At 47.7% G+C, this 24,740-nt stretch overlaps 1 protein-coding gene across 2 annotated transcripts in view; it reads right to left on the bottom strand.

The window, feature by feature from the left end:
- Positions 1 to 24,505, bottom strand: part of VWA5B2 (von Willebrand factor A domain containing 5B2) — a 45,737-nt gene extending 21,232 nt beyond the window's left edge. For both annotated transcript variants that reach the window (XM_078854343.1, XM_078854344.1), the window contains exons 1-5: positions 24,219 to 24,505; positions 16,226 to 16,402; positions 14,700 to 14,861; positions 6,019 to 6,238; positions 5,209 to 5,363 (exon numbers count right to left, since the gene is read on the bottom strand). In XM_078854343.1, the coding sequence (XP_078710469.1) occupies positions 5,209 to 5,363; positions 6,019 to 6,238; positions 14,700 to 14,861; positions 16,226 to 16,364 (676 nt within the window). In that variant the 5' untranslated portion in view covers positions 16,365 to 16,402; positions 24,219 to 24,505. The remainder of the gene's footprint in view (positions 1 to 5,208; positions 5,364 to 6,018; positions 6,239 to 14,699; positions 14,862 to 16,225; positions 16,403 to 24,218) is intronic.
- Positions 24,506 to 24,740: the final 235 nt, after the last annotated feature.

Below are 24,740 nucleotides of genomic sequence, written 5' to 3'. Positions count from 1 at the left end.
ATCCAAAATCTATGCTAAAAGAACACTAAGGTTGCGAAGTCAAGCACTGAAAAGTTAGGAAGTGTCAGAACTCAGGTTGCCTTTGCAATCTGAATTCAGCCCCCTTGTGCACATGCATTATGATACAATCTTTAATTGCATGATCACATATGATTTTTTCCACAGGACCTCTGCCTCATTGAGTAAATGAGAAATTATTCAATATTTTTTATCCCACCATTCAGTGATTTGCCCCATACCTTATTTACTCCATACCATTCAAACCCTGCCCTGAATTCAAAACTGCTCATTCTCTCCTGAGAGTTTTTATGATGCTCTCACCTTTGTATCTGAGGGCTGCACAATCTTTCTTTAATTTATCTTCACAACACACCTGTGGGAATAGGTGCTATTATCATGCTCATTCTACAGATGGGGAATTGAGGCACAGAACAATTAAGGCTAAAATTGTCAAGTGTCCACTACTTTGGGGGGCCCAATGTGAGACACCTGTGGCCTGATTTTCCAGAGTACCAGGAATTTATATGTTCAAAGCACAGCACAGCTCCAACAGTCTGCAGCTGCCATTCTGAGCACTCTACACATCTGGCCATAGATGTCTCACGCTGGGCATCCAGAAAAGGAGCAACACACAATTAGTGGCCAACCATGAACATTTTGGTTTAAGTGACTTTCCCAGAATCACCTAGGAACTCAGGGGCAGAGGCAGGGATAGAATCCAGTTCTCCAGGGAGACATTCAGTTGCCTTAACCATGAGACCATCCTTTCTCGTCCTGCAGTCCCCTGCCTCATCCACTACTCAACTTCCTACTTCTGCAACAAACGAGGCAGGGGTCCGACAGACTACAGCCAACCCTGATTCATTCCCAAAGCACTGTCCATTCTGTGGCAGTGAATGACGCTGTAGTATGTGATCATGTGATTAAAGACTGTACCACAATGCATATGCAAAAGAGGCCAAATTAAGGCTGCATTTTTGGTCTGGACAAACAATGTATTTTCCCCTAATCTCACTCTTGGAAACAGGCAAACCATTTCAGCAGAAATGTTTCAGAACAACTCAGGCTGAGGCAGACATCTGGTATGGAAAATTTCAGCCCAAATACTTAAAGTCTGGCAAAGTTATAAGCAACTGAAAACAGGGTCTTATAATGGAAAGTTTATGCAACCTTAACTCCAGGGCACACTACCAGCTCTGCTAAAATAAAACAGATCCACACCATGAGAGGGAGGCGGGGTCTGTCAAACTGAAATGGACAGAATTTTCTCATTTACTAGCCTCCAACACACACACACACACACTCAGGCACATTCATACTTGGGGGTTATCATAGAATATCAGGGTTGGAAGGGACCTCAGGAGGTATCTAGTCCAACCCCCTGCCCAGAGCAGGACCAATCCCCAACTAAATCATCCCAGCCAGGGCTTTGTCAAGCCTGACCTTAAAAACCTCTAAGGAAGGAGATTCCACCACCTCCCTAGGTAACGCATCCCAGTGCTTCACCACCCTCCTAGTGAAAAAGTTTTTCCTAATATCCAACCTAAATCTCCCCCACTGCAACTTGAGACCATTACTCCTTGTCCTGTCCTCTTCCACCACTGAGAACAGTCTAGATCCATCCTCTTTGGATCCACCTTTCAGGTAGTTAAAAGCAGCTATCAAATGCTCCCTCATTCTTCTCTTCCATAGACTAAACAATCCCAGTTCCCTCAGCCTCTCCTCATAACTCATGTGTTCCAGTCCCCTAATCATTTTTGTTGCCCTTCGCTGGACTCTCTCCAATTTCTCCACATCCTTCTTGTAGTGTGGGGCCCAAAACTGGACACAGTACTCCAGATGAGGCCTCACCAGTGTCGAATAGAGGGGAAGGATCACGTCCCTCGATCTGCTGGCAATGCCCCTTCTTATACTCCCCCAAATGCCATTGGCCTTCTTGGCAACAAGGGCACACTGTTGACTCATATCCAGCTTCTCGTCCACTGTCACCCCTAGGTCCTTCTCTGCAGAAATGTTTTGTTTGGATAACATCATTATGCAAGGCCCTGAAAATCTGGTATTGCTTGGCAGAGGGGCAAAATTATCCTTCCCCCTCAGGACTTCCCATCAGCCTCCTTTCACTGTCACACATAGACTCATAGACTTTAAGGCCAAAAGGGACCATTGTGATCACTTAGTCTGACCTCCTGCACATTGCTGGCCACAGAACCTCACCCTCCCAATCCTGTACTCAGAGGTATGCGCAGGAATAAAAATTTGACCACTTTTGGAGGGGCACGTTCTATCTCTCCCTGCCCCCAATGTCCCTGGAACTGGAGAAGCTGGCTCTCTCCTCGAGGAGCTGGCTCTCCCCACCTTAACCCTAGAGTAGTTCTGTGCCCCTGCTGATTATTCGGGGCACATGTGCCCCTGCTTGCCCCCTCTTGTGCACGCCCCTGTCTATACTAGACCCATAACCTCTGTCTGAATTACTGAAGTCTCAAATCATGATTTAAAGACTTCAAGTTACAGAGAATCCACCATTTACTCTAGTTCAAATCAGCAAGTGACCCATGCCCTACACTACAAAGGAAGGCAAAAAAAAACCCCAAGGTCTCTGCCAATCTGACCTGGGGGAAAATTCCTTTGCAGCCATAAATCTGCCAATCAGTTTGAACTTGAGCATGTGGGCAAGATCCACCAGCCAGACACCTGGGAAAGAATTCTCTGTAGTAACTCAGAGCCCTCCCATTTAGGGTCCATCTCCGGCCAGTGGGATTATTTGCTACTAGCAGTTGCGGATGGGCCATATGCCATGGTAGGCAAACCCCTCCATAAACCCATCAAGCTCAGTCTTGAAACCAGTTAGGTTTGTTGCCTCCACTGCTCCCCATGGAAGACTGTTCCAGAACTTCATTCATATGCAAGTACTCACACACAAATGTGCACACACCCATGCTTCCATACACAGGAGTATTTATACCAACACACACACACAGGCACATTCAAACACAGGTGCAACGCACACATAGAGCCATGCATGCACATGTGCTCACACACAGAGACAAGCATTCATGCATGCACACAGATGTGCACACAAACACACACGCTCACACACACACAGCCATGAGCACAAGCACTTACACTCACACAGGGGCACGGGGTTAAACACATTTGCTAAGAGGGAAGGTTAAGGTTTGGAGGCCTCGCAGAAGGAGGAAGCGAGTTTTGAGGAGAGACTGAAGGAGGAGAGGGTGGAAGCAGAAGAAAAGGGGCTCTGCGCATAAGGGACAGTATAGAAGAAAGCCACAGGCTATCTGCTGAGAGCCCTCTGTCCATCCCACTTGGCCAGAGTCTTCCCTGAGCATCCCTTCCTGCTCACCCTTATGCCACCCCACAAACAGACACTCACCAGAGCATGGCCTCCACTGAAACTGCCACTGGCTAGTTACCACCCAGTGTAATATTTGCACCAGTGCTCAGTGCCAACATCCCCACCCCCAGAGGCAGTAGTTCAGGGGAGGCAGAGAAGAGCCTCTTCAAGGTCTAAAAAGGATGGTGGGGATGCTCACAGTGCAGCTGGGACCCCTTGACATTTCTCTTTCTGGCATACCTCCCCCTCCTACCAGAGAGGGGCCTATAAACCACTCAGCACCAACAGACATTTTCTCCAGATCGATGCACAGTGAGGCCGGAGTGCGGCACCTCAGAGACAGATGGGCCTTGAGCCAACACTAATGGGATCAATTCCCCTAACCTCTCAGGCACACACTCCAGTCTCTGTGCAATTCATCCCCATCACATCCCTTCTCCCCACAGCCATTCCTCACTTTCATTTCTCTGAGTGGAGGAGGATATTGGCTAAGCAATAAAGAGCTAGGCTTTTACTGCTGGGTCTAAGTGGTAGCAGCTAAGACTCAACCCCAGGTGAAGTGAGTTGACTGGTCTCAGCCAGCTATCCCATAAATCCATGATGTGCAATGGCATTTGGGGGCAGGAGTAAGTGGACTGGCTCATCTATTGGCCTGCCTCAGATACCCTTTGATCCTTCCTGCATTCCCTGACTCACCCAAGAGCTCTCATTCTATTATTAATGGTGTACTTATTTAACAGGGTGGTTGGGTTCTTCAGCTGACCCTCCTGGTTATAAGGTACCGGGACACCATAGGACATGTTAATTGATTCCTGCTAGATATAATGGAAGTGGCAGTAGCCCTTTGGCCAGAGGTATCTATGGGTGCTTTTGTCTTAAGTGAGTGCCCTGGGGAGGCAGCTTGGGATGGGTTTTCCCTCTCTCAAGTTTGTGTTGAGTGTATTGGAGCACGGCGAGAATGCCACTGGTTCACAGCTTGGCATTTATAGTCATAATCTACTCTCTGCCTTGAGAAGCTTAATCAGAGATGACATGTCCCAGGGAGAGATAAAATCAGACAAGGACATTGGGGCGGGTTGGACGGACCAGGTTAACATGAGAGAAGGTCAGGAGGTTCCTTGGCTATGGTGGGATCACATCATGTGAGTTCAGCTCCCCAACCCTTTTGTTTTATTGTTCAGCAGCTGGAGCAAAATGAGGCTCAATGATGGAGGGAGGCAGAAGGAGCAGGTCTGGAGAAGGGATTGGACGGAGGGACAGAAAGTAGCTTTTCCCTTAAATACCAAAAGGAAATGTCTTCAGGAATGAGGTGCATCATCAGATAGCCTTTGTTTCATGGGACATCTCTCATTTTAGTCCCAGAGTTACCTACATGTCCCCCCCAGCTTTTATTGTTGGAAACTTTCCATCAAAAACAGACTCATGAATCTGAGTTAACAGAGAGAGCCATTTACACTAAGGGAATGAATCCCATAACCGCAATGGAATAGTAATTTTTTGGTGCTCTTAATTTTGGGCCTTTGTCACACTCTGCAACCCCGTTTGAGCCTTGGTAGGTGACGGGTAGGATCAGTAAGCGATAGATCTAAGGAGCTGAGGGCTGGAATAGCAGGCTGTGGTGGGTCAGGATAGAGGGACATGAAATGAGCTGTGTGTGTCTGTTATCCCAGGGCTGGAATAGCAGGGGGGGGACTGTGGGTGGGGATTGAGGGACACTAGATGGGCTGTCAGGGGGAGGCTTGGCCAGCTGTTGCCCACACTCTGTCCAGCTCTATTGACACTTCACTTCCATGAGCATTGATGACGCACCAAAACAGAGAGAAAAATAAGCCGACAGAGAAACATCACCCTCATACCTGCCAGCAAGCAGGGCCCCTTGACCAGCAGCTCAAAGGAGAATTCATAGGGGAAAGGATTGTAGGCCTGGCCCCTGAAGATGTCTGTGCTCTCGGGAGGCACAATGAATGACTGTTCACTTCGCAGGCCAGTAGCTCCAAAGCAGCTAGTGGGACTGAAACAAAAGACAAGTCAGTCATGAGCTGACTGCAAAGCACCCGCTAGGGGTGGGCTTGGCCTGCTGGGGAATGTTAGCCTCTGCAGTGCTGAGCAGCCTGCAGACACCCTGTATCCACAGCAGCCTCTCTCCCTATCAGCGCAGAGAGCTCTTGCCATGCACTCCTGGGCATTCCAGCAGCTGGGAGATTAACAGGTTCCTCTGATGATAGCCTGGGATGTGCACCAGACTTCAGTGCACAACTGGGTATCTCAGGCAGGCCATGGGGACTTTACTGCCACCTCAGGCCAGTGGAGATCCACAGTTCATCAGGGAGGGAAAATGAAGCGCCTTCCTAAACCCCAACATCCTCCCGCATTTACCTGTCAGGTAATTCCTGGTCTGCCCCCCTGTGAGCAAGCAACAGGAGATTGTGGGAATCCACAACTGGGAAGACCTGGGCAAACCCTCTAGCGTGAGACTCTGTGTTCAGGTTTGGTGAAGTTAAGGTGCATTCTGGGAATCTCCTCAGGAATGAGGTGACCACAGAACCATCCAATGCTCCTTATCCCCTCCTTATAGCCCCTCTGCTTTCCCTTCCCTTCCATAACCCCCTCAGCCCCCACTATGGCACAGACTCCGAGAAAGCCATGAAAATCACCATAGGGCCAACCTGTCGTCACACAAGCCTCCCGGCTCACTCGCATTTTCCGGGACAGCCACCACGAGGGGTGTGAGGATGGAGGGGAACGCAATGTGGAGCGCACCGTCTGGCAGGGTCGACAGCTCCTGGCTGCTGGTGAAGACTACAGTCAGGATTTCTGAGGGCCCAATGGGGCCCGTGCTGAGAATGAAGGTAGATCGTTCTAAATCTTCATCAAGGATTAGGTGACCTGGGCAGGAAAGGAACAGTCAGCAGGCAGTTTCCACAGAACAGGCATTTAGAGCATCAAGCTGGTATTTGCAGTTACAGACCAGCACCAGGACAGGGGATTAGGCCCTCAGCCATGGACAGTCCCAAACTGAAATAGTGAGGCCAGGGGGATTATTATTCATTATACATTAAGTATTATCAGTGTGCTTAGCAATGTACAAACATATAAAAAGACACAGTCCTTGCCCCTAGAAATTTAGTCTAAGGTCTGGTCTCACTATAAAGTGAAGCTGATGTAAGCCACCATGCGTTGACCTATTTGTGTATGTGTCTACACTTGAGCTTGTCTCCCACCAATGTAAGTGCCCCGTTACAGTGATGCAGTAACACCTCCTCCCTGAGCAGCATTGAGCCATGGTCGATGTACTGATGTCAATTCAGTGTGAGTGTAGACGCTGCATTACTTATGTTGACCCTAACAGTCCTCCAGCAGCTGTCCCACAATGCCCGACACTGAGAGTTCTGGTCACAATTGTGAATTCCACTGCCCAGGGATCACGGAGACTGGAAGGCCTCCCTCCCCTTTAAAGCTCCATGAATTTTTGAAATGTCTTTCCCTGATTGTCCAGCTTGGCAAGCACACCTAGCAGCTCTCTTTTGTTGCGTACAACTCCCCAGCTGATCATGCTGGCTACATGCTCCAGATGCACTCCAGCTTAGAACAGAAAGGAGGTACTGGATCTCCTGGGCCTGTGGGGAAAAGACGCTCTGGACCAGCCATAGAAACATGGATATCTATAAGCAGATTGCCTGGGGGATGCAGAAGGGACCAGCAGCAGTGTTGTGTGAAAGCAAAGAATTTGCGGCAGGCATATCAAAGGCCAGGGAGGCCAACAGTTGATCCGGTGCCGAGCCACAGACGGGCCACTTTTACAAAGAGCTGCATATCATACTTAGCAGAGATCCCAACACTGTCCTGCACACCACCATGGATACCTCCGTGGAGCCCAAGCCATAGGCTTGTGTCATGAAAAGCGAGTTAGGCAAGACTGTCCATCAGCGTGTGGACAGTGGGGGTATGTACACAGGGATGTCCCTTGAATCCTCCTGAGAGAGCTTGATAAAACTTTCATGGAGGTACTCTGCAATCCTCTCTTGAAGGTTTCTAGGGATAGCAGCCTTATGTCTTCCTCCATGGAAGGACCCTTTCCCACACCAGTCAGCGTTAATTTCAGCAGGCACCATTGCAGTATACAGGCTAGCAGCATACAGTCTTGGGCAGTTTCAGGACACTAGCAGCAGCTGTGCTCTCTCTGCCTTTGTTACCCTCAGTAACAAGATATCAGTTAAACCACCACCATCTATGGAAAATGGTGCCAGTATTCAGTGCCATTGGCCTATACCAGTGGTTTTCAACCTGTGGTCTACGTGTAAGGGTACATGAAAGGTTGTTGTTACTATAGAATAGTGGTTTTCAACTTGTCTAAGATTTCCAAAGGGGTTCACCTCTGTTTGAAATTTTTTATGGATTTGCAAATGAAAAAGGTTGAAAACCACTGGCCTATACTCATAGTTTCATGCAACTGAGCAATTCCTCCTCCTTTTCCTCGCCCCTGGCGAGCCATACTCACCATGGCTGGTACTGTGAGTGGCGCCATGCACAAGCTCTCCAAAGCAGAATTGTCAATAAGTATGCCTTGTTTAAAACTTTATTGGAGAAAGAGAAGGGAGCTATGAATCTTAACTTTCACTTTCTGTTGTGACTATAGTGACAGTGGTACCTTCGTGTGTTTTACCTGCAGGTTCTCCCGCTACACCTTTGGAATGGCTGAGCCAGATGCGGAGGAGAAAGAAAATTACTCGGGATGACATGTTCAATGAGATCCTCCAAGCCAGTGGTGCATCAGACTGTGAGCAAAGGGCCTGGAGGGTGAACATTGCAGACAGCCTGAAGAAGGAAAGGGAAGACAGGAGAAAGGCCCAGGAGTCCCAGCAGGGAAAGGAGAGAGATGCATCAAGCTATAATAAGGCTTCTCTGGCAGCAAATACAGATGCTGCAGACTCTTGTGGACCTACAGGGTCAACAATCACAGGCATACCTCCCTTTGCCATCCCTGGAGAACTCCATTACACCTCTCTACACACACCCCTAACTTTCCACCTGGCATCAGGGGGCACATCTCTACCTCACCAGTCCACCCCAGGGGACATAAAGGACAACCATTGCTTCACATACACTGACCTGTGAAAGCCACAGTTGCTGTATGAGTAGGTAAATGTGCGTAGGTAGGACACGAATGGTCTTTCCCTTGCTAAGTTATGTTCCATTAATTTATTAAGTTGTTAATGTATTTGCTTTTAAATTGCACAGATTTTTCTTTGTACTGGTTTTGCTACTGAATAAAATTATATTATTTGGAAAATAGTTCATCTTTATTAGCTTCCAACATATGCTGCAGAGTGCCTAGCTGTTCTGAAAGCACCTACTTACTAACTACTTTACAGTGTGACCAGGGGTGAAAGTGAGTCAGGACACTTACCAGTACAGTGCTGGGGCAACTCTGGCCCCCAGAAGGGGCGAGGCCTCTGGCAGAAAGGGCAGGGCTGGGGGGTCAGCATCCCCCAGCCAGCCCTTCTAGGCTGCCTGGCCCGCGCCACCCAGGGCTCCTGTGTTGATTTAAAGGGCCCGGGGCTCCTGCCACTGCTGCTGCAGTAGCAGCAGCGGCGTCCGGAGCCCCGGGCCCTTTTAAATCGCTGGCCACAGGGCAGCTGCTCCTTTTGCCCCCCCGAACCCATCAGCGTCCGGGGGGGGGGGGCAAAAGGGGCAGGGACATTAAAGCACTGCAGCGTCCTTTGCTGTGGTAGCGATTTAACGTTGCTGCGCCCCCCCCACCTACCCCGTTGGCAGCCCAGGGCTGCCAACATGGGGGGGGTGGGGGGCGCAGCAATGTTAAACCCCGGCAAAAGGGGCAGGGTCAGCAGCGCTTTAATGTGGGCTGGGTATGGTCTGGTGCGGGTTCTTACCGGTATGCCATATCGGCCCGTACCGGCTCACTTTCACCCCCGAGTGTGAAATAACTCGTAGGATCATACACACACAGTGTAATAACCATAAATGTACACCAAAAGCACTGCAAAATTATTAGGTGCATTGACAGTGTTATAGTCATAGATGTACACCAAGCACCACACCATTTCTAACAGGCCCACAAATAGCAGAGTGAGGTACAGCACAATACACCACAATGCATTACTGTGATCCCACTGTTAAAGTGCTCCTTCAAAGCCTCTATGAATCGTATAGCTCTGAACTGAGCTCTTCTAATAGCCTGTGAATGTGGCTGTTAAAACTCAGACAGACTCCACCCCAGCTGCAACTTTTCCCCCTTTGCTTCACAGATATTATGCAGGACACAGCAGGCAGCTATAATCATTGGGATTTTTGTCACTGAGATCTCATCTTGTGAGTAAACAGCACCAGCATCCCTTCAATCTACCAGGAGCACATTCAACTGTCATTCTGCATGTGCTGAGCCAGTAATTAAATCTTTCCTTGGTGCTGTTGAGATGCCTGGGGTATGGCTTCATAAGCCAGAGGACAACTGGTAGGTGGATCCCCCAGGATCACTATTGGCAATACGCTGGTCGGGAAAGAAAGTACCTGCTTGTAGCTTTCTGAACAGTCCTGTTCTTAAAGATGCCAGCATCATGCACCTTCCCTAACAAGCCAACACTGATGTCAGTGAAGCATCCCTGGTGATCCATCAATGCTTGTATAATCATAGACAAGTAGCCATTTGTGTTGATGTACTCTGGGGCAAGGTGCTCTGGTGCCTAAATAGGGAGATGCATGCCGTCTATCGCTCCACGCCAGTTTGGGAACCCCATTTCTCCAAATCCATCCACTGTGTCCTACAAACTGCCAAGAGTCACAGTCCTGTGTAGCAGGAAACAATTAATGGCCCTGCATACTTGCCTGACAACAGCCCCCACAGTGCATTTCCCAATTCCAAAATGATTTCCCACTGACCGGTAGCAATCTGGAGTTGTAAGTCTCCAGAGTGCAATTATCATTCGCCTCTCCACTCTCAGTGAAGCTCTCATTTTGGCATCCCTGCGCAAAGGGCTGGGGCGAGGTTGGCACACAGATCCAGGAATGTGGCCTTGTGCATCCGAAAATTCTGCAGCCACTGATCCTCATCCCAACCTGCATTACGATGTGTTCCCACCTGTCAGTGCTCATTCCTCATGCCCAAAAGTGGCTCTCCATCATCTGCAACTGCTCCGTGAATACCACCTACAAGCTTTAATTGGTTCTCATTACGTCCCACAGCAATCTTTGTCCTCCAAGAAATCATCACATTCCCCACAGATTCCATTCTTCTTACGGCTCTGCAAATACCGGAAGGCCATGCATCCTGTGTTTGCAACACTCATGACAATAGTGCAGAGCTATGCAGGTTTCATGCTTATGTCAGAGATGGCAGACTGTGAGAAGGGTTCATGGGATTTTTTAAAAAGGTGCAAAAAATATGGGATACAGATGACATTATGGGATGAAGACAGCTGCACACTGGGTAGTTGACCCCTTAGTCCCGGTGACCCCTGTGCCGCTCCTTTCTGTCCCACCATGCATTGCTAACATTTCCCAAAGGACAATGCGCTGGATGGCAGCAAGTTGCACACTGGGATATCTACCAATATTGCAACCACACTGTGCATCGACGAAAGCATTGCTTTTCAGGGGAGGTTGGAATCCCCCACCCCTGCTAACACCCAGAAGCACAAAGACAACCTTGAAAGCTACATGACATAGACGCCGACTCCATGGATGCTCCAGCCCTGGAGCACACACGAAAAAAAATTAGTGGGTGCTTAGCACCCACCAGCAACAGTGGTGCTGCAGCCCCAGCCAGGGATCAGCAGTTCCTAAGTAGCCCCGCCTACACCAATCAGCTGGTAGGCTACTGCACTAATCAGCTGTTTGGTGGGCTCCCCAAATGCAGCCCCCCCTGCTTATCAGCTGTTCTGCAGCCTCTGGACTGGCTGCAGCAGAGGCTGACCCAGTCCTACTTTTCAGCCCTCAGTGTGGGGTGGGACCCCTCCTCCAGCAGCCTCAGGGAGCTGCTCCAGACAGGGTTGGGGATGGGGGGAGCACAGGGTTCCCTCTGCTCTGCAGAAGCCCAGCCTCATGAGCAGCAGTGAGATCTTGCTTACCTGGGTTGGGTGGCCCCGCCTCCTATGTAGATCTCCTGGGCAGGCTCCAGCTCCCAGCCAGCTCCAAATGCAGGCAGCACTAGGTGAGTCCAGGCAGAGGGAGCCTGGCTGGGGGTGTGTAGGGCCCACTGCAGTGGCAGGAGAGGGGAGGCCACCATGGGCACAATTTGGAGGTGATGGGGCATGCAGAATCACTGCCACTGCCTTCCTACATTTCTGCCAGTGCTGAGCTGCTCTGCTCTGGTGGGGAAGGGTCTGTCCACAGGAGTGCCATTGGGCAAGGGGGGGACTGTCCTGCCCCCCCAGGATAGTAAAAATCTGGGGGCAAATTTGTCTCTCTCTTCCCTCTCTTGCACCCATGAATCCTTTATCCAAAATACTCATTTGGCATGGAAGTTAAATAGGTGTTAACAAAATCAGACAAAACAGTTTTTCAAAGTGTGATTTAAAATCCCTTCCCCTCTCCATTGCTCCATTTTCTGTCTCTTGACTCTCGTGACGTTATAATTTCACTAGTTCTCCTATTATCATAGGCTTTGTCTGGACTAGCATTTGTTCTCCTGATGTAAATGATTGCCAAAGCTGTAGCTCATGAAAACTCATGCTCAAATAAATTGGTTAGTCTCTAAGGTGCCACAAGTACTCCTTTTCTTTTTGCGAATACAGACTAACACGGCTGTTACTCTGAAACCTGTAAAGTGACTGTAAATGCTAATCTAGATGCAAACATTTGCAGAGTATCAGGACATGGGGGCTCAGCCTGAGCAAACCACAAAACTTTGTGCTCCAGAACAAACATTTGTGGAGAGCCTCAGTTATTAACACAATTAGCATTCACAGTCAATTAGTTCAAATTATAACAGGACCACCAACTCTAGTCTAGACAAAGCCAAAGCATGAGTCCCCCAGGCTAGACAGGACCTGCATTTTTAATATAAAAGGTGGCAACATAAATGTATCTTCACTCCACAAAACAAACAAACACATTAACAAAACAAAAAACACCTAGGACCCCCAAATCTTCATGCGTTCTTTACACATCAGAAGAAAATCAAACAAAGGCACAGTCTCAGTTATTGCCCCTTTACAGATCACCTTTAAAAATGAAATGATCCTTTACATTCCTAATTCCCCTTTGTGGGGCTGAAAGACTGGATCTGGGTGTGAAAATTTGTTCCTTTCCACCATTGCATGTACATATAGAACAGTGTGCTGGGAGCACAACAGAATAGGTAAGGGTAAGAAAAAGCTGATAAGTGGGAAAAAGAAAAGGAGGACTTGTGGCACCTTAGAGACTAACCAATTTATTTGAGCATAAGCTTTCGTGAGCTACAGCTCACTTCATCGGATGCATACTGTGGAAAACTCAGTATGCATCTCCAGTATGCATCCGATGAAGTGAGCTGTAGCTCACGAAAGCTTATGCTCAAATAAATTGGTTAGTCTCTAAGGTGCCACAAGTCCTCCTTTTCTTTTTGCGAATACAGACTAACACGGCTGTTACTCTGAAACCAGTCATTATGCTAGGGGGAAAGAGGCCCTCAAAAAAACCCTGTCTTGAAAACAGCGACAGGGTTGGTTTAGTAGTCAAGTTTCAGAGTAGCAGCCATGTTGGTCTGTATCCGCAAAAAGAACAGGAGTACTTGTGACACCTTAGAGACCAACAAATTTATTAGAGCATAAGCTTTCGTGGGCTACAGCCCACTTCATCGAATATATAGAATGGAATATATAGTAAGAAGATATATATAGATAGATAGGAAGGTGGAAAGAAAAGGAGGACTTGTGGCACCTTAGAGACTAACCAATTTATTTGAGCATGAGCTTTCGTGAGCTACAGCTCACTTCATCGGATGCATACCGTGGAAACTGCAGCAGACTTTATATACACACAGAGAATATGAAACAATACCTCCTCCCACCCCACTGTCCTGCTGGTAATAGCTTATCTAAAGTGATCATCAGGTTGGGCCATTTCCAGCACAAATCCAGGTTTTCTCACCCTCCATCCCCCCACACAAATTCACTCTGGGGGGTGGAGGGTGTGTGAGAAAACCTGGATTTGTGCTGGAAATGGACCACCTTGATTATCATGCACATTGTAGGGAGAGTGGTCACTTTGGATGAGCTATTACCAGCAGGATAGTGAGTTTGTGTGTGTGGTTTTTGGGAGGGGGGTGAGGGGGTGAGAGAACCTGGATTTGTGCAGGAAATGGCCCAACTTGATTATCATGCACATTGTGTAGAGAGTTGTCACTTTGGATGGGCTATCGCCAGCAGGAGAGTGAATTTGTGTGGGGGGATGGAGGGTGAGAAAACCTGGATTTGTGCTGGAAATGGCCCAACCTGATGATCACTTTAGATAAGCTATTACCAGCAGGACAGTGGGGTGGGAGGAGGTATTGTTTCATATTCTCTGTGTGTATATAAAGTCTGCTGCAGTTTCCACGGTATGCATCCGATGAAGTGAGCTGTAGCTCACGAAAGCTCATGCTCAAATAAATTGGTTAGTCTCTAAGGTGCCACAAGTACTCCTTTTCTTTTTGCGAATACAGACTAACACGGCTGTTACTCAGAGAAGGTGGAAGTTGCCATACAAACTATAAGAGGCTAATTAATTAAGATGAGCTATCATCAGCAGGAGAAAAAAACTTTTGTAGTGATAATCAAGATGGCCCATTTAGACAGTTGACAAGAAGGTGTGAGGATACTTAACATGGGGAAGTAGATTCAATATGTGTAATGACCCAGCCACTCCCAGTCTCTATTCAAACCCAAGTTAATGGGATCTAGTTTGCATATTAATTCAAGCTCAGCAGTTTCTCGTTGGAGTCTGTTTTAAAGCTTTTCTGTTGCAAAATTGCCACCCTTAAGTTTTTTACTGAGTGACCAGGGAGGTTGAAGTGTTCTCTACCAGTTTTTGAATGTTATGATTCCTGATGTCAGATTTGTGTCCATTTATTCTTTTGCGTAGAGACTGTCCGGTTTGGCCAATGTACATGGCAGAGGGGCACTAGTAGTCAAGATTTCTGAGGTCGGGGGCAGGAAGAGGTGGAGGGAGGGCGGGGCCTTGAGTGGGGCAGAGCACCCACCTGGAAAAATAAAAGTCAGCACCTATGCTACAGGTAACTTCTCAGCCCTCAGGAAGCTCTTGGTTTCCATCTATGCTTATTTTATTTGAGCAACCCTTGGCTTCAACATCATTTTAGCCACACCCTTGTCCTAATTAGGCTAGGTGACGTCACACCACCCAGCATACTTACCGTTGGCGCAGAGCAATGGCTGGCCCAAACTGGGGCTGCAGTTAATGCAGCAGTCCTCTGCTCGGTGTCGATTCTGGATCTGGAAGGTGATGCTTCTGCTTCCTGTCACAGCTTCAAAACCCACTACCACCTCAGACTCCTCCAGGGGATAGATGAACACACCTTTAGGGGGCAGCAGAGAAAGAATTCTGAGGCTGAGATTGCAAGAGCTACCAGACAGAAACCAGCCTGACTCAGAATAGATTCCAACCTTAGGCTCAACATTCCCAGCCTGCACTACGTGATGTATTAGCTCTTCACCACATATTCTGCTTTAGTGCTGGTGAAAGGTCCTGAAGAGCATCCACCTCCATTTATCCACAGCGCTGCTACAGCACCGGCAATTGCAACATCAGCTTCTCCCATGTTCCACACTCCCTAACATGTCTTATCTCTGCTCTGAAGGCAACCCTTCTATTGTGGAGAGAAGAGTTCAGACTCAGTTTGTTTATTCGGTCCATAGCTCCCAGCGAGGGGGTCAAATCTGATGGTGGCTTTTGTGATGTGGACATCTGCCCTCTGGAAATTGGACCGAGACTCACTAACTCACTTCACCTCCTAAACCACTGAACAGCCAACACATGGAAACGACTTTTGGTCACTACTCCCAACGTGGACAGAATGGAGCAGTTGACCTAGTGATGCAAGGTTTTGTATCCCAGTTCCAGTCCCCTCTGAGCTAACCAGTCCTCCAACAAGGGATTTTTAACCTTCAGGGTGCAGTAAGGAAACTAGGAAACTGCTCTAGATCCATTTTAGTATCTACTTAATGCATAAGAGGGTGCCTAGCCATTTAAATGCACAACAGCCTGGCTATTTGTCACCTTGTTGAAAGGTGACTGGATCAGTGCCTCCTGGATACAAACCAGCCCAGATTCACCTATGATATGGTCAGGAAGAAGGAAAGCCCAGTGCTTCCACCTCTTCTTAGGGCACATCTTCGCTGGCAATGTTAAAGCGCTGCTGCGGCTTGTGTAGCTGCGCTCTAGAAAAACCACCTCCACAAGGGGAATAGCTACCAGCATTGGGAGCGCGGCTCTGTCTACACTGGCACTTTACAGCGCTGAAACCTGCAGCACTCGGAGGGGGGGTGTTTTTTCACACCCCTGAGCAAGAAAGTTGCAACGCTGAAAAGTGCCAATGCAGACAAGCCCTTACTCATGGGCTGTGCTAGGTTTGGGAAGGATCCTTCTGCCAATCTAGCATTCATGTCCTGGTTCAAACATGTGCATTCCACTGCCTCCTATGGGAACATGCTGGGTTTGGTTCTGCGTATATTAGTTCTGTATACAGACTGTCCTAGTGGGTCTCCTCCTTTAGCTCACTAAGTAAAGGCAAGAGTTCAAGAGACTAAAGATGAACAGGTAGAGGAGGGTGAGTGCAGCACTGCTCCACACCAAGACAGGTCAGATCTGCTCCTGTATACCAGCAATCTGCTAGTTAAGTAGGTACAACTTATTCTTTAGCTCTAGATAGACGCATCTTACCTTCTACAGGATCCTCCTCTGAGTTGATGTAAGTGAGGTGAGCAGTGACTCCCAGGGAGTACCCGTTGGCACAGGCCTTTACGCATGAGCTCTTCAGAGGGAGAGCTGTCCAGGTAGCTAGAGAATACAATCCTGGCATGGTCTCTAGGCACAGCTACCAGGTCCTGCCAGCTGGAGCTATCAAGAGAAGGTGAAACAACACAAGCAAGCATTGAAGTTTGGAGGCAAGGAGAGGTCAGACTGAATACTGTCTTTAACTATCAGGAGAGCTTCAGAAGTCTGGAATAAGTCAACCGCAAGATTAGAATATTGCCCAATGAAGCTGGTGACTTTACAGTATTCTTCCTTCCTCAATTCCTTCTCACCCCCTCTCTCTGCTTCTTGGGCTTCCATGATGCTTTGCTATCCTGGATCTTCTCAGCTTTCCTCTCAAACTCTCTCCTCTGCCCCCTTTCTCTGTCACCCTTGACAATTCCACTATCTTCCCAATCACCGAAGTGTACAGCCCCGGGGTACCATTCAACTCCCTTCTCCCCTCACGTCGCAGTTCTAATCAGTTCTTGTTACTTTGTACTCTGCAAATTCTCTACTGTCCTTTCATCTCCATCCCAACCTTCATCTAAAACTCTCACCTGAGCTTTGGTCCTCTCTCACCTCAGCTATTCAATCTTTTCCTCTAGAGATTCCCTGAATCTCATCTTGCTCCCCTCCAATCTATTTAAAGTGCAATACCAAATTCTCCTCTCACACTTCTCTGACCATTCCACTCCACCTCTGAGCCCCCTCCTTGACTTCCCCTAGCCTGCTGTATTACATACTTCTCATCCATCATCCTCACCTCCAGGATCATGTACATGTTTCTGCCTTCATTTCTCCTGCTCTCTCCTTTGCTCCTGCTAAGGCACTACCCTAATTTCCCTCTCTGTATCCTTTCTCCATGCCCACCTTCATGTCTTCTCCATGCCATTTTGCTCTTACACTTGGAAGAAGCTCGCTCTGCTGATGCACCAAACCACCTCCTTCTCTGCTTTCAAATCCCTCTTCACAATATTTTTTCTGGCAAGCCTTCCAATAATGAGCATTGCACGATTCCTCCAGCACCTCAAGCTCACACCAGCACTCACTAGAGTGGGTCTCTGAACTCTGCATTGTCTGTATCTAGACTTTATTGCAAGACTGGGCCGTCTTATGTTTTGTACAGGGTTGAGCATACTGTTGGTTCTCAAAAAACAATCCTTGGGTAGGGATCTGAGGAACGTAGCATCATGCTGCCAGGCTGAGCAGCCACTCAGGGAGTGCTCACTGGCCACAACAGCAGCAGAATTAAATGAGCCCACACACTAAGCAGAGTGAGGACTTCCTCAGCCCCTGTATTTAATTGAAATTAAGAGAAAAATCCCAGTTTCTGCGGCCCTTCAGAATGGATTTTGCCTGGAAGGAAAAGAGCAACACAAGGACTGATTCTAAGCATGAATGGGATCAAATAGTCATGCACTTGCTCTCTGTTTATTTTTCCATGTCAGCAGCAGCTGAGCACTCAGCCTAAACTTTCCAATGAAACCATTCCTAGCGGCTAAGATCTCCAGAGGGGGCCTATACGGACACTGAAGGCAAAAGAAGATTAATCCCAGACTATGCTCCATGCTCTCTTCTCCTGTCTTTAGGGACCGGACATCAGGAGACACCAAACCATACTTCAGCCTCAGAGCACACGCAGTATCTGCTGTTCCCATCCCCGTCAGCCACCCACAAAGGTTACCTGGGTAATTGATAAACAAGTGAAGGGAAAAAACACACAGAGTAGCTAGGACAAAACAGAGACTGGAGTCTCTGTTTGTTGGGGGATTAATAATTAACAACAGGGACAACACTAAAACTGAGACAACAGAGCAGGGAAGGAATTGTGGGAGGATGCATCCCTTGGAAACCTGGGATCTCCACAATGCCCTCAGGCAGATCACGCAAAGTCCACTTCTGGCCACAGCAGCTCCCAGGCTATGCCCACCTTCCACCTGTGGTCACTTACCCTGAGAAAAGTCCATGAATAATACCAAAAGGTCAGGACACCAGCCCATCCCTGAGGCTATCAAACTTTCCCACCCCATTCCTACTTCCAATTTCCCATATCGACTGAGAGACTTCTCCAAAATTATTGCTCTGGCCAAAGGATTTTCCTGAACAAGATGTGAAATGTAATGTTATTTCCACAACGTGCCTCAAGACTCACATGGAGGGACTGCCTGAACCAACAGGCCTCACTGCTTACGTGAAGGGACTGTTTGGCCCCTCTTCCACCAGTATCCCTCACCCCTTCATGGGAAGAGATTGCATAGTCCTGGAATAAGAAAAGGATTCTGGCTCAGTGTTCAGCCAGAGCTGAGCTTCTTCGCAGTTGTAAGTGAATGGATCCCCAAACTGGTCAAATCAACATTCCATAAAACATTCGGATAAGCCGTAATGCATCTTCCCTGCAAAGAGATTCCTTGCGTCCTTCTTCTCCAGACACATGCAAGTATTTAGTCTGTGCCCATCCAGCTGGCTACATACCTCACCTCAACTCCCACTCTTGATTCACCCAGAAGCATAATGGATAGAGACATCCCAGCATCACTAGCGTGTGCTATAGATTTAGCTGCTCTGAGTGCAACAGGCTAAGAGAAAAGGGCAAGGCCAGATGGAAACAAAGCATCTGGTTTCATCTCACTCCAGTGGCCTTCATCTCAGGAACTGCAGGCTTATGAGACAGACTGTAATTTAAGATTCCATGTACCCACAATTTATGGGTCAAGGATGCATCTGTTTAGAGCACCTTACACCACTTGGAAAATGGAGACGCTGAAGTGGAGGAGTGATAAACCCAAAACAAGTCTGAGGAGACAGAGTTGTGATCAAGTCAATCACAGTGAAGAGAGCAGTGGCTACAAAGGATGCGGACGATGTCCCGGAGCTTTACAGGTGACCCTTAGAAAGTACGTACAACCCAGGAAAACATAGATTATATGAGATTGCCATTACCATGCCATCCACCTACACATCCCATAAAATGTAATTACCAGACAATTTAGATTAGTGCACAGATCCTAGGATGCTGGGGAGTGTGAATCTTGGTAGTAATCCAGCCCTGGGTGTGGACCCTGCTGCATTTAGGAGCTGGGAGTGTGATTCCTAACACTAGAGTCCTGGAGTGAAATCCTGGTTCTGTTCAAGTCAATATCAAAAGTCCCATTGACTTGAACAGAGCCTGGATTTTACCCTGATGTACAGGTCCTGGGAATTTGAGTCCTGGCACTATTCCAGGTGTCATTAAAATTGCTCTGAGGATGATCACACCAGGTTAGCATTAGAGCTCTGGTGGGGTTCTAGAGCACAGTCATCCTAATAGGGAACTGCCAGAGGGACACTCCCGCTACTCAAAGTGCCAGCTGGCATTGGGAAGCCAAGCTGATGTACATCTGTTCTGATCATGCTCTCACTAGGACCCCTTGAGCATTAGCAAGGGAAAAGAAGGCACCAAGCAAACCATAGGTACCTGAGGGGGGCTCAGACACATTTTCACCTCAGAGCCACTCCACTTGTTCCCCAAGACAGAGCGCTTAACACACAACCAGTGAGCCCGCTATTTGCCAGGCCTCTGATTGGCCAGAGCTCCATTTAGCTGTTTACCAGGGACTTACCAGAGAGGCTGTACTGGCTGCTTTTTATCAACAGTCTTTACATTTATTCTACCAAAGTAAACAAGTCCCATCTGGTCCTCTCATGTTTTATGTAGGTTGCAGCGAACCAGCTGGTAATGAATAAAAACAGATCCACAGGTCCTCACCCTGTACCCGCCCCCCCCTCTATTGCCCCACTGGGAAGCAAATGGTCTGTGGCAGTGACGGCAAAGACTGTGGGTTCTTGCTGCTCTCTCCACAGCATCTCCTGCAAGACAGGTCAGGTCCCCTCACATGAGCAGGGTGCCAGCCCCTTTCTCTTATTCTCGATTGCCTAACAAATGGCACAGACGGAAGTACAACTTGCTAGCTCTTTCTGCCTCCTACCCCACTCCTGCTTGTCACTTCTACCTAAGGGAGCTGTTGTTAATATCTGTTTCAGCTGGCACGGGAAAGAGAATCGTAATTTAAAGAGCCAGCATCCCTGCTATGGATCAACTGATTCAGAATCCAGGGGACTAAGCTGTGTGTTGGTAAACAGCCAGGGAAGGTGAGTGGTCAACAGCATCTGTAGTAGATATTGAGAGAAGGGCCAAATCCAGGCCTACTGTAAGGAGATGGAAATCCACTGAAGACAACAGAGTTAAATCTACTTAAACCAGATCTGAATTTAGCCCAGAGCATCTGTGAGATCAGGCAATGATAATGAAGTATAAGATAGTCTAGCTTCTTTCATCCATGGATCTCAGAACTTTCATTTAAACATTCATTAAGACTCACAATATTCCTGAGAGTTTATTCCTACTGTATTTTTAAAAAATAAATAATGAATCCCAAAGCACTTGCCTGACTGTATTCTAGCTGGAGTGATGGGAATAGTTAAGGATGCTCAAGTGCTTAGAGCCTGAAGGGTCATTTTCAGAAGCTTGTAACTTTGTCAAACTTTTGCATGTTCTGCTGAAATTCAGCATGTATATTTCTGTCTAATTTTCCCAAGCTATAATGATTTTGCATATGCAATTTTTTTTTTAATATGTAACAATCTGCCAATGCTTCATTTGCACTACACACAGGTACATAGGCAAACCCAGTGGAAACTTCCACTGAAAAGGTGATCTCATAACATTACAGTCGACTTTCACATGCACGTGTAAGAAAGTAAAGCAGGAAATCAATTTTAAGGCCATGGTGGGGGGGGGGGGGGATATTGTCTGTGATGGTGCATGTAGAATGAAGCCAGGGCTTCTACCTCATTGACTGCACATATTATACAGGACAGAGCTTTCTAACACTGAACACAATAAAGAGGTTTTGTTCTTTGTAAAAAAGTAGGAAATTTCACACAAAAGGGGTTGATCTTAAGCTGGTGAAAATCAGGGCAGCATGCCAATTTACATCACCTGAGGAGTTCTTCCATACTCTTTCATTGCATGATCACATACTATTACTTCCCCACAGACCTAGCCTCATTTAGTGACCAGGCTGTACATAGAATGAGGCAGGAGTACAGAGGACCCAAACTTCATTAGCTGCTGAAGTTTTGTAGCATGTAACAAATTAATTCAAGGTCCATAGGACCACTGCCTAACTCATTGTAGGAGTTGGAGGATGAGCAGTGTATGGGCCCAGAGGATGAAGAGGATAAGAATAAATATTGAACAGCTGCCTCGTTCACTGAGCAACAGCCATCTAGCACACTGTGTGAGGCAGGGATCCTGCAGAAAAACTGTATGTCTAATTACAGATTATCATAAGGCACACACACAAAGAACCAGAGCTAAAGTTGTGCAGGCAGCCTGACTTTGAATGCTTCACTTTGCAACCTTAACACTTTTTTTTTTAAAAAGTAGGATACATCGGGGTGCTGGAACAATTTGTATAGTAGGGGTGCTGACAGCCACTGAACCAAACTGTAAACCCTGTATGTGATGGAAACCACTTGAAGATGGAGGTGCGGCAGCACCCCTAGTTCCTGCACCTATGGAATATATGGGAATTCCTAAACTCACCTGTGATATCACTCCCAATCCTGGGGTGGAAAGTTTAACAGTGTCCAGTGGCAATGCAGAGTAGTTTAGGGCAAGACATGGACAGAATGTTGCGTCCAACTGCCTCTGCAGGAGCAATTTGGGGAGACAGAATGTAATTATCCATGCTGGAAGTTAGCCAGTCAAACCCCAACTCATGCAAAACCAGCCTCGGGATCCTTATTGAACACAAGTGGTTAGGACTTTGGTTCTACTCCTCAGCCAAAAGACAGAACCTCCAGCAGCACCGCATCCACCGCCATTAACTTTGCCTGAAGAAACAACTCCAGATTGTTCCCTCCTATCAACTTTCTGCTACTAGTTTACTGTCTCCTTTTTATTGGTGTTGTCTCTTACTTGAGATCCAGAAGGTTAAAAGCTATGCTGACCCACCAGAGGGGATCCTACAGTTCTGAGCATGTGTGCCAATATTGGGGTGCAGGTGGAGAGTGAATTCCCTTCACAGCTCACGATAGGGGGGCCCCCAGGTCTAGCATGGGCGCAATAGATCCTCTTGTACCTAATGAACTCAGTTTCCACCCAGCCCAAGTTCAGATGTTTGTACAACGGCCCAGATCCTCAAAGGTATTTAGGTGCCTAATTTCCATTGGTATCACTGGGAGACAGGCACCTAAATACCTTTAAGGATTTGGATCAAAGTGCTCACGTTTGTCTTTTTGTCTCTAGTTGTCTCTCTATCTAACACACTCTGCACTGTAGGTCTCACAGACCTACCTGAAAATAAAGGAGGACTTGCCTTCCCTAGCAGTGCTGGAAATCAGTCCTCCCTCCTGCTTCCCACTAGGCAATAGCCCAGGAAATCCCCAAATCACCACACTAGGGTTGAGCATAAGGTCATTGACGACAGGGTCAAACCAACCCTCACAGGTGCAACACAACACTTTGAGGAAAAACAAGGACAAGGGTGAATGTGCAGATAGCTGTGGGTGAACACACAAAATTGCCATGTGCCCACACTTACAAGGCACCCACAAGTAGTGAGCATAGGCATTCTAGCTCAGCTTGCTGACAGCTGAACGAGGGGGAGGAGTCAGGCACAGTGGGGTAGCAGGGGGAAAGAGAATTTTCCTAGAGACTCCGTGATAAGGACATTAGGCTAAGCAGGGATTATCCCGACTCTTTATGGGCTGCACTGAGACAACAGTCACCAGATTTCAAAGAAGCAGTCCCCACTGGTGACTGGCAATGCTCTCTACCCCACCCCAATGCTTACCTACTTGTGTTTCCTGCCGCTTTCCGACTGGCAAAGAGGGAAATTGTCACAAGAGGTGAAATAAGGAATGCAGCCCTGAGTCCATTTAGACAGAGCCACCCACAAGTTAATACACACATCGGACATTAAAAAATGGGGCCTCCTGCTGGGGGCCCCCATCTGTTCCCAACCACATTGCTCAGGTGGCCAGTTAAAAGTGTCAGGTTAAAGTGTCAGACACAAACCAAGAAAATGCCTCAAAGTCTCTTTGGCTCATGATGCCCCTTCATGTCCAAGTCACTGAATCTTAGGGGAGAAACTCACTTGAGCACTTTTTTCATGCAGACTGATCTCAAACAAGCTAAAAGTCTCCATCTCTGCATGGGCGGTGGCTTAATAATAGGCCAGGGGAATCTCTGCTTTCCCTGAAGCCACTTATAAAATACAGATCTTTACAACAATAATCAAATGCCAGGAAACAGAGAGAACTTTCTTTTCAGCGTACCATCAAAGCTGCTAATTCTCATGCCATTGATCCCCAAGCCCAGTAACTCTTAGCAAAAAAAACCCCACAAAGACACCCAAGCACACTCTCCCCACTTCTCAGCAAAACCTGATGAGCCAAAGCAGTGCTGGGGAAGGTGGGGAGAGGGGAAGGGCAGGCTCCTCACTCCTCAGATATCAGGGACTTGTACAGTATAGACTTGGGAACATTTGCTAATATACTATGACATATTATCATAAATAATTAAAACTACACTTGTCAAATACTTAAGGGCAGATCAGTCTGCGATGCTACGGCCTTGACTGGAGGGTTATTTCATTGTGTTCATTTGCTTTCTTGCTAATTTAGAAAATTTATTACCAGTCTGCAATGAGTCTCCCAGACAGCCATGAAAAACATAAGCAAGCAGAAGTCACACACACATTCTGTTTAGGGAGTCGCTGACCACAATGTACCCCCAAGGGTTGCGGAGGGGGGGCAGGGAGCCTGAAAAAGCAAAGGTCTCATATCTATCCCCCCCACACCAGACCTTGTTCAAACCTCCCATTTTCTGACCTGCAAAGTTGCCAGACAGGACTGAGTGTTAAGCACTTACCTGGAGGATGATGACAGAGTCTGCAGTCCCAACTCGCCCAGCTTCAGATGAATTAAAAACACATAAGAAGGAGGAATGAAATCAGCCCTGTTCTGGATGTCCTGATCCTGCCTGGGACACTCACCAGAAGCCTGCTCTTTCCCGCCTCTCAGGCTCTTCTTTCTCCTCTCAAGAGGAAAATGATGTGTTTCCTCCTCAGCCTGCTGTCTCTGTCTCTCTCTCTCTCCCCCTCTCTCACTGCTGCAGAGTCCCTCTCTCTCTGGCATTGGCTTCCTCAGTACTGTACTACATCTCTTCCTCCTCAGTGCCAGAGGTAAGGGAGCTGAGCAGCTCCAAGCCCAGCCTAATTAAAGGGCCATACGCACTGGTCTGGCAGCAACTGGGAGGGGATGGAGCTGCTCTGCATGTGCTGTCTTGCTTCTCAGGGGGATGGTGAACCTTGCCAGGAGTACTTGAGGGACAGGCAGAAAAGCAGTAGGGAGCTACAGATTTACACACACAACAAGCAGATTACAGCAGAGA

This window comes from Lepidochelys kempii, chromosome 9 (assembly GCF_965140285.1).
Source record: "Lepidochelys kempii isolate rLepKem1 chromosome 9, rLepKem1.hap1, whole genome shotgun sequence".
NCBI lineage: Eukaryota > Metazoa > Chordata > Testudines > Cheloniidae > Lepidochelys > Lepidochelys kempii.
This window is presented reverse-complemented; position numbering and strand designations above follow the sequence as displayed.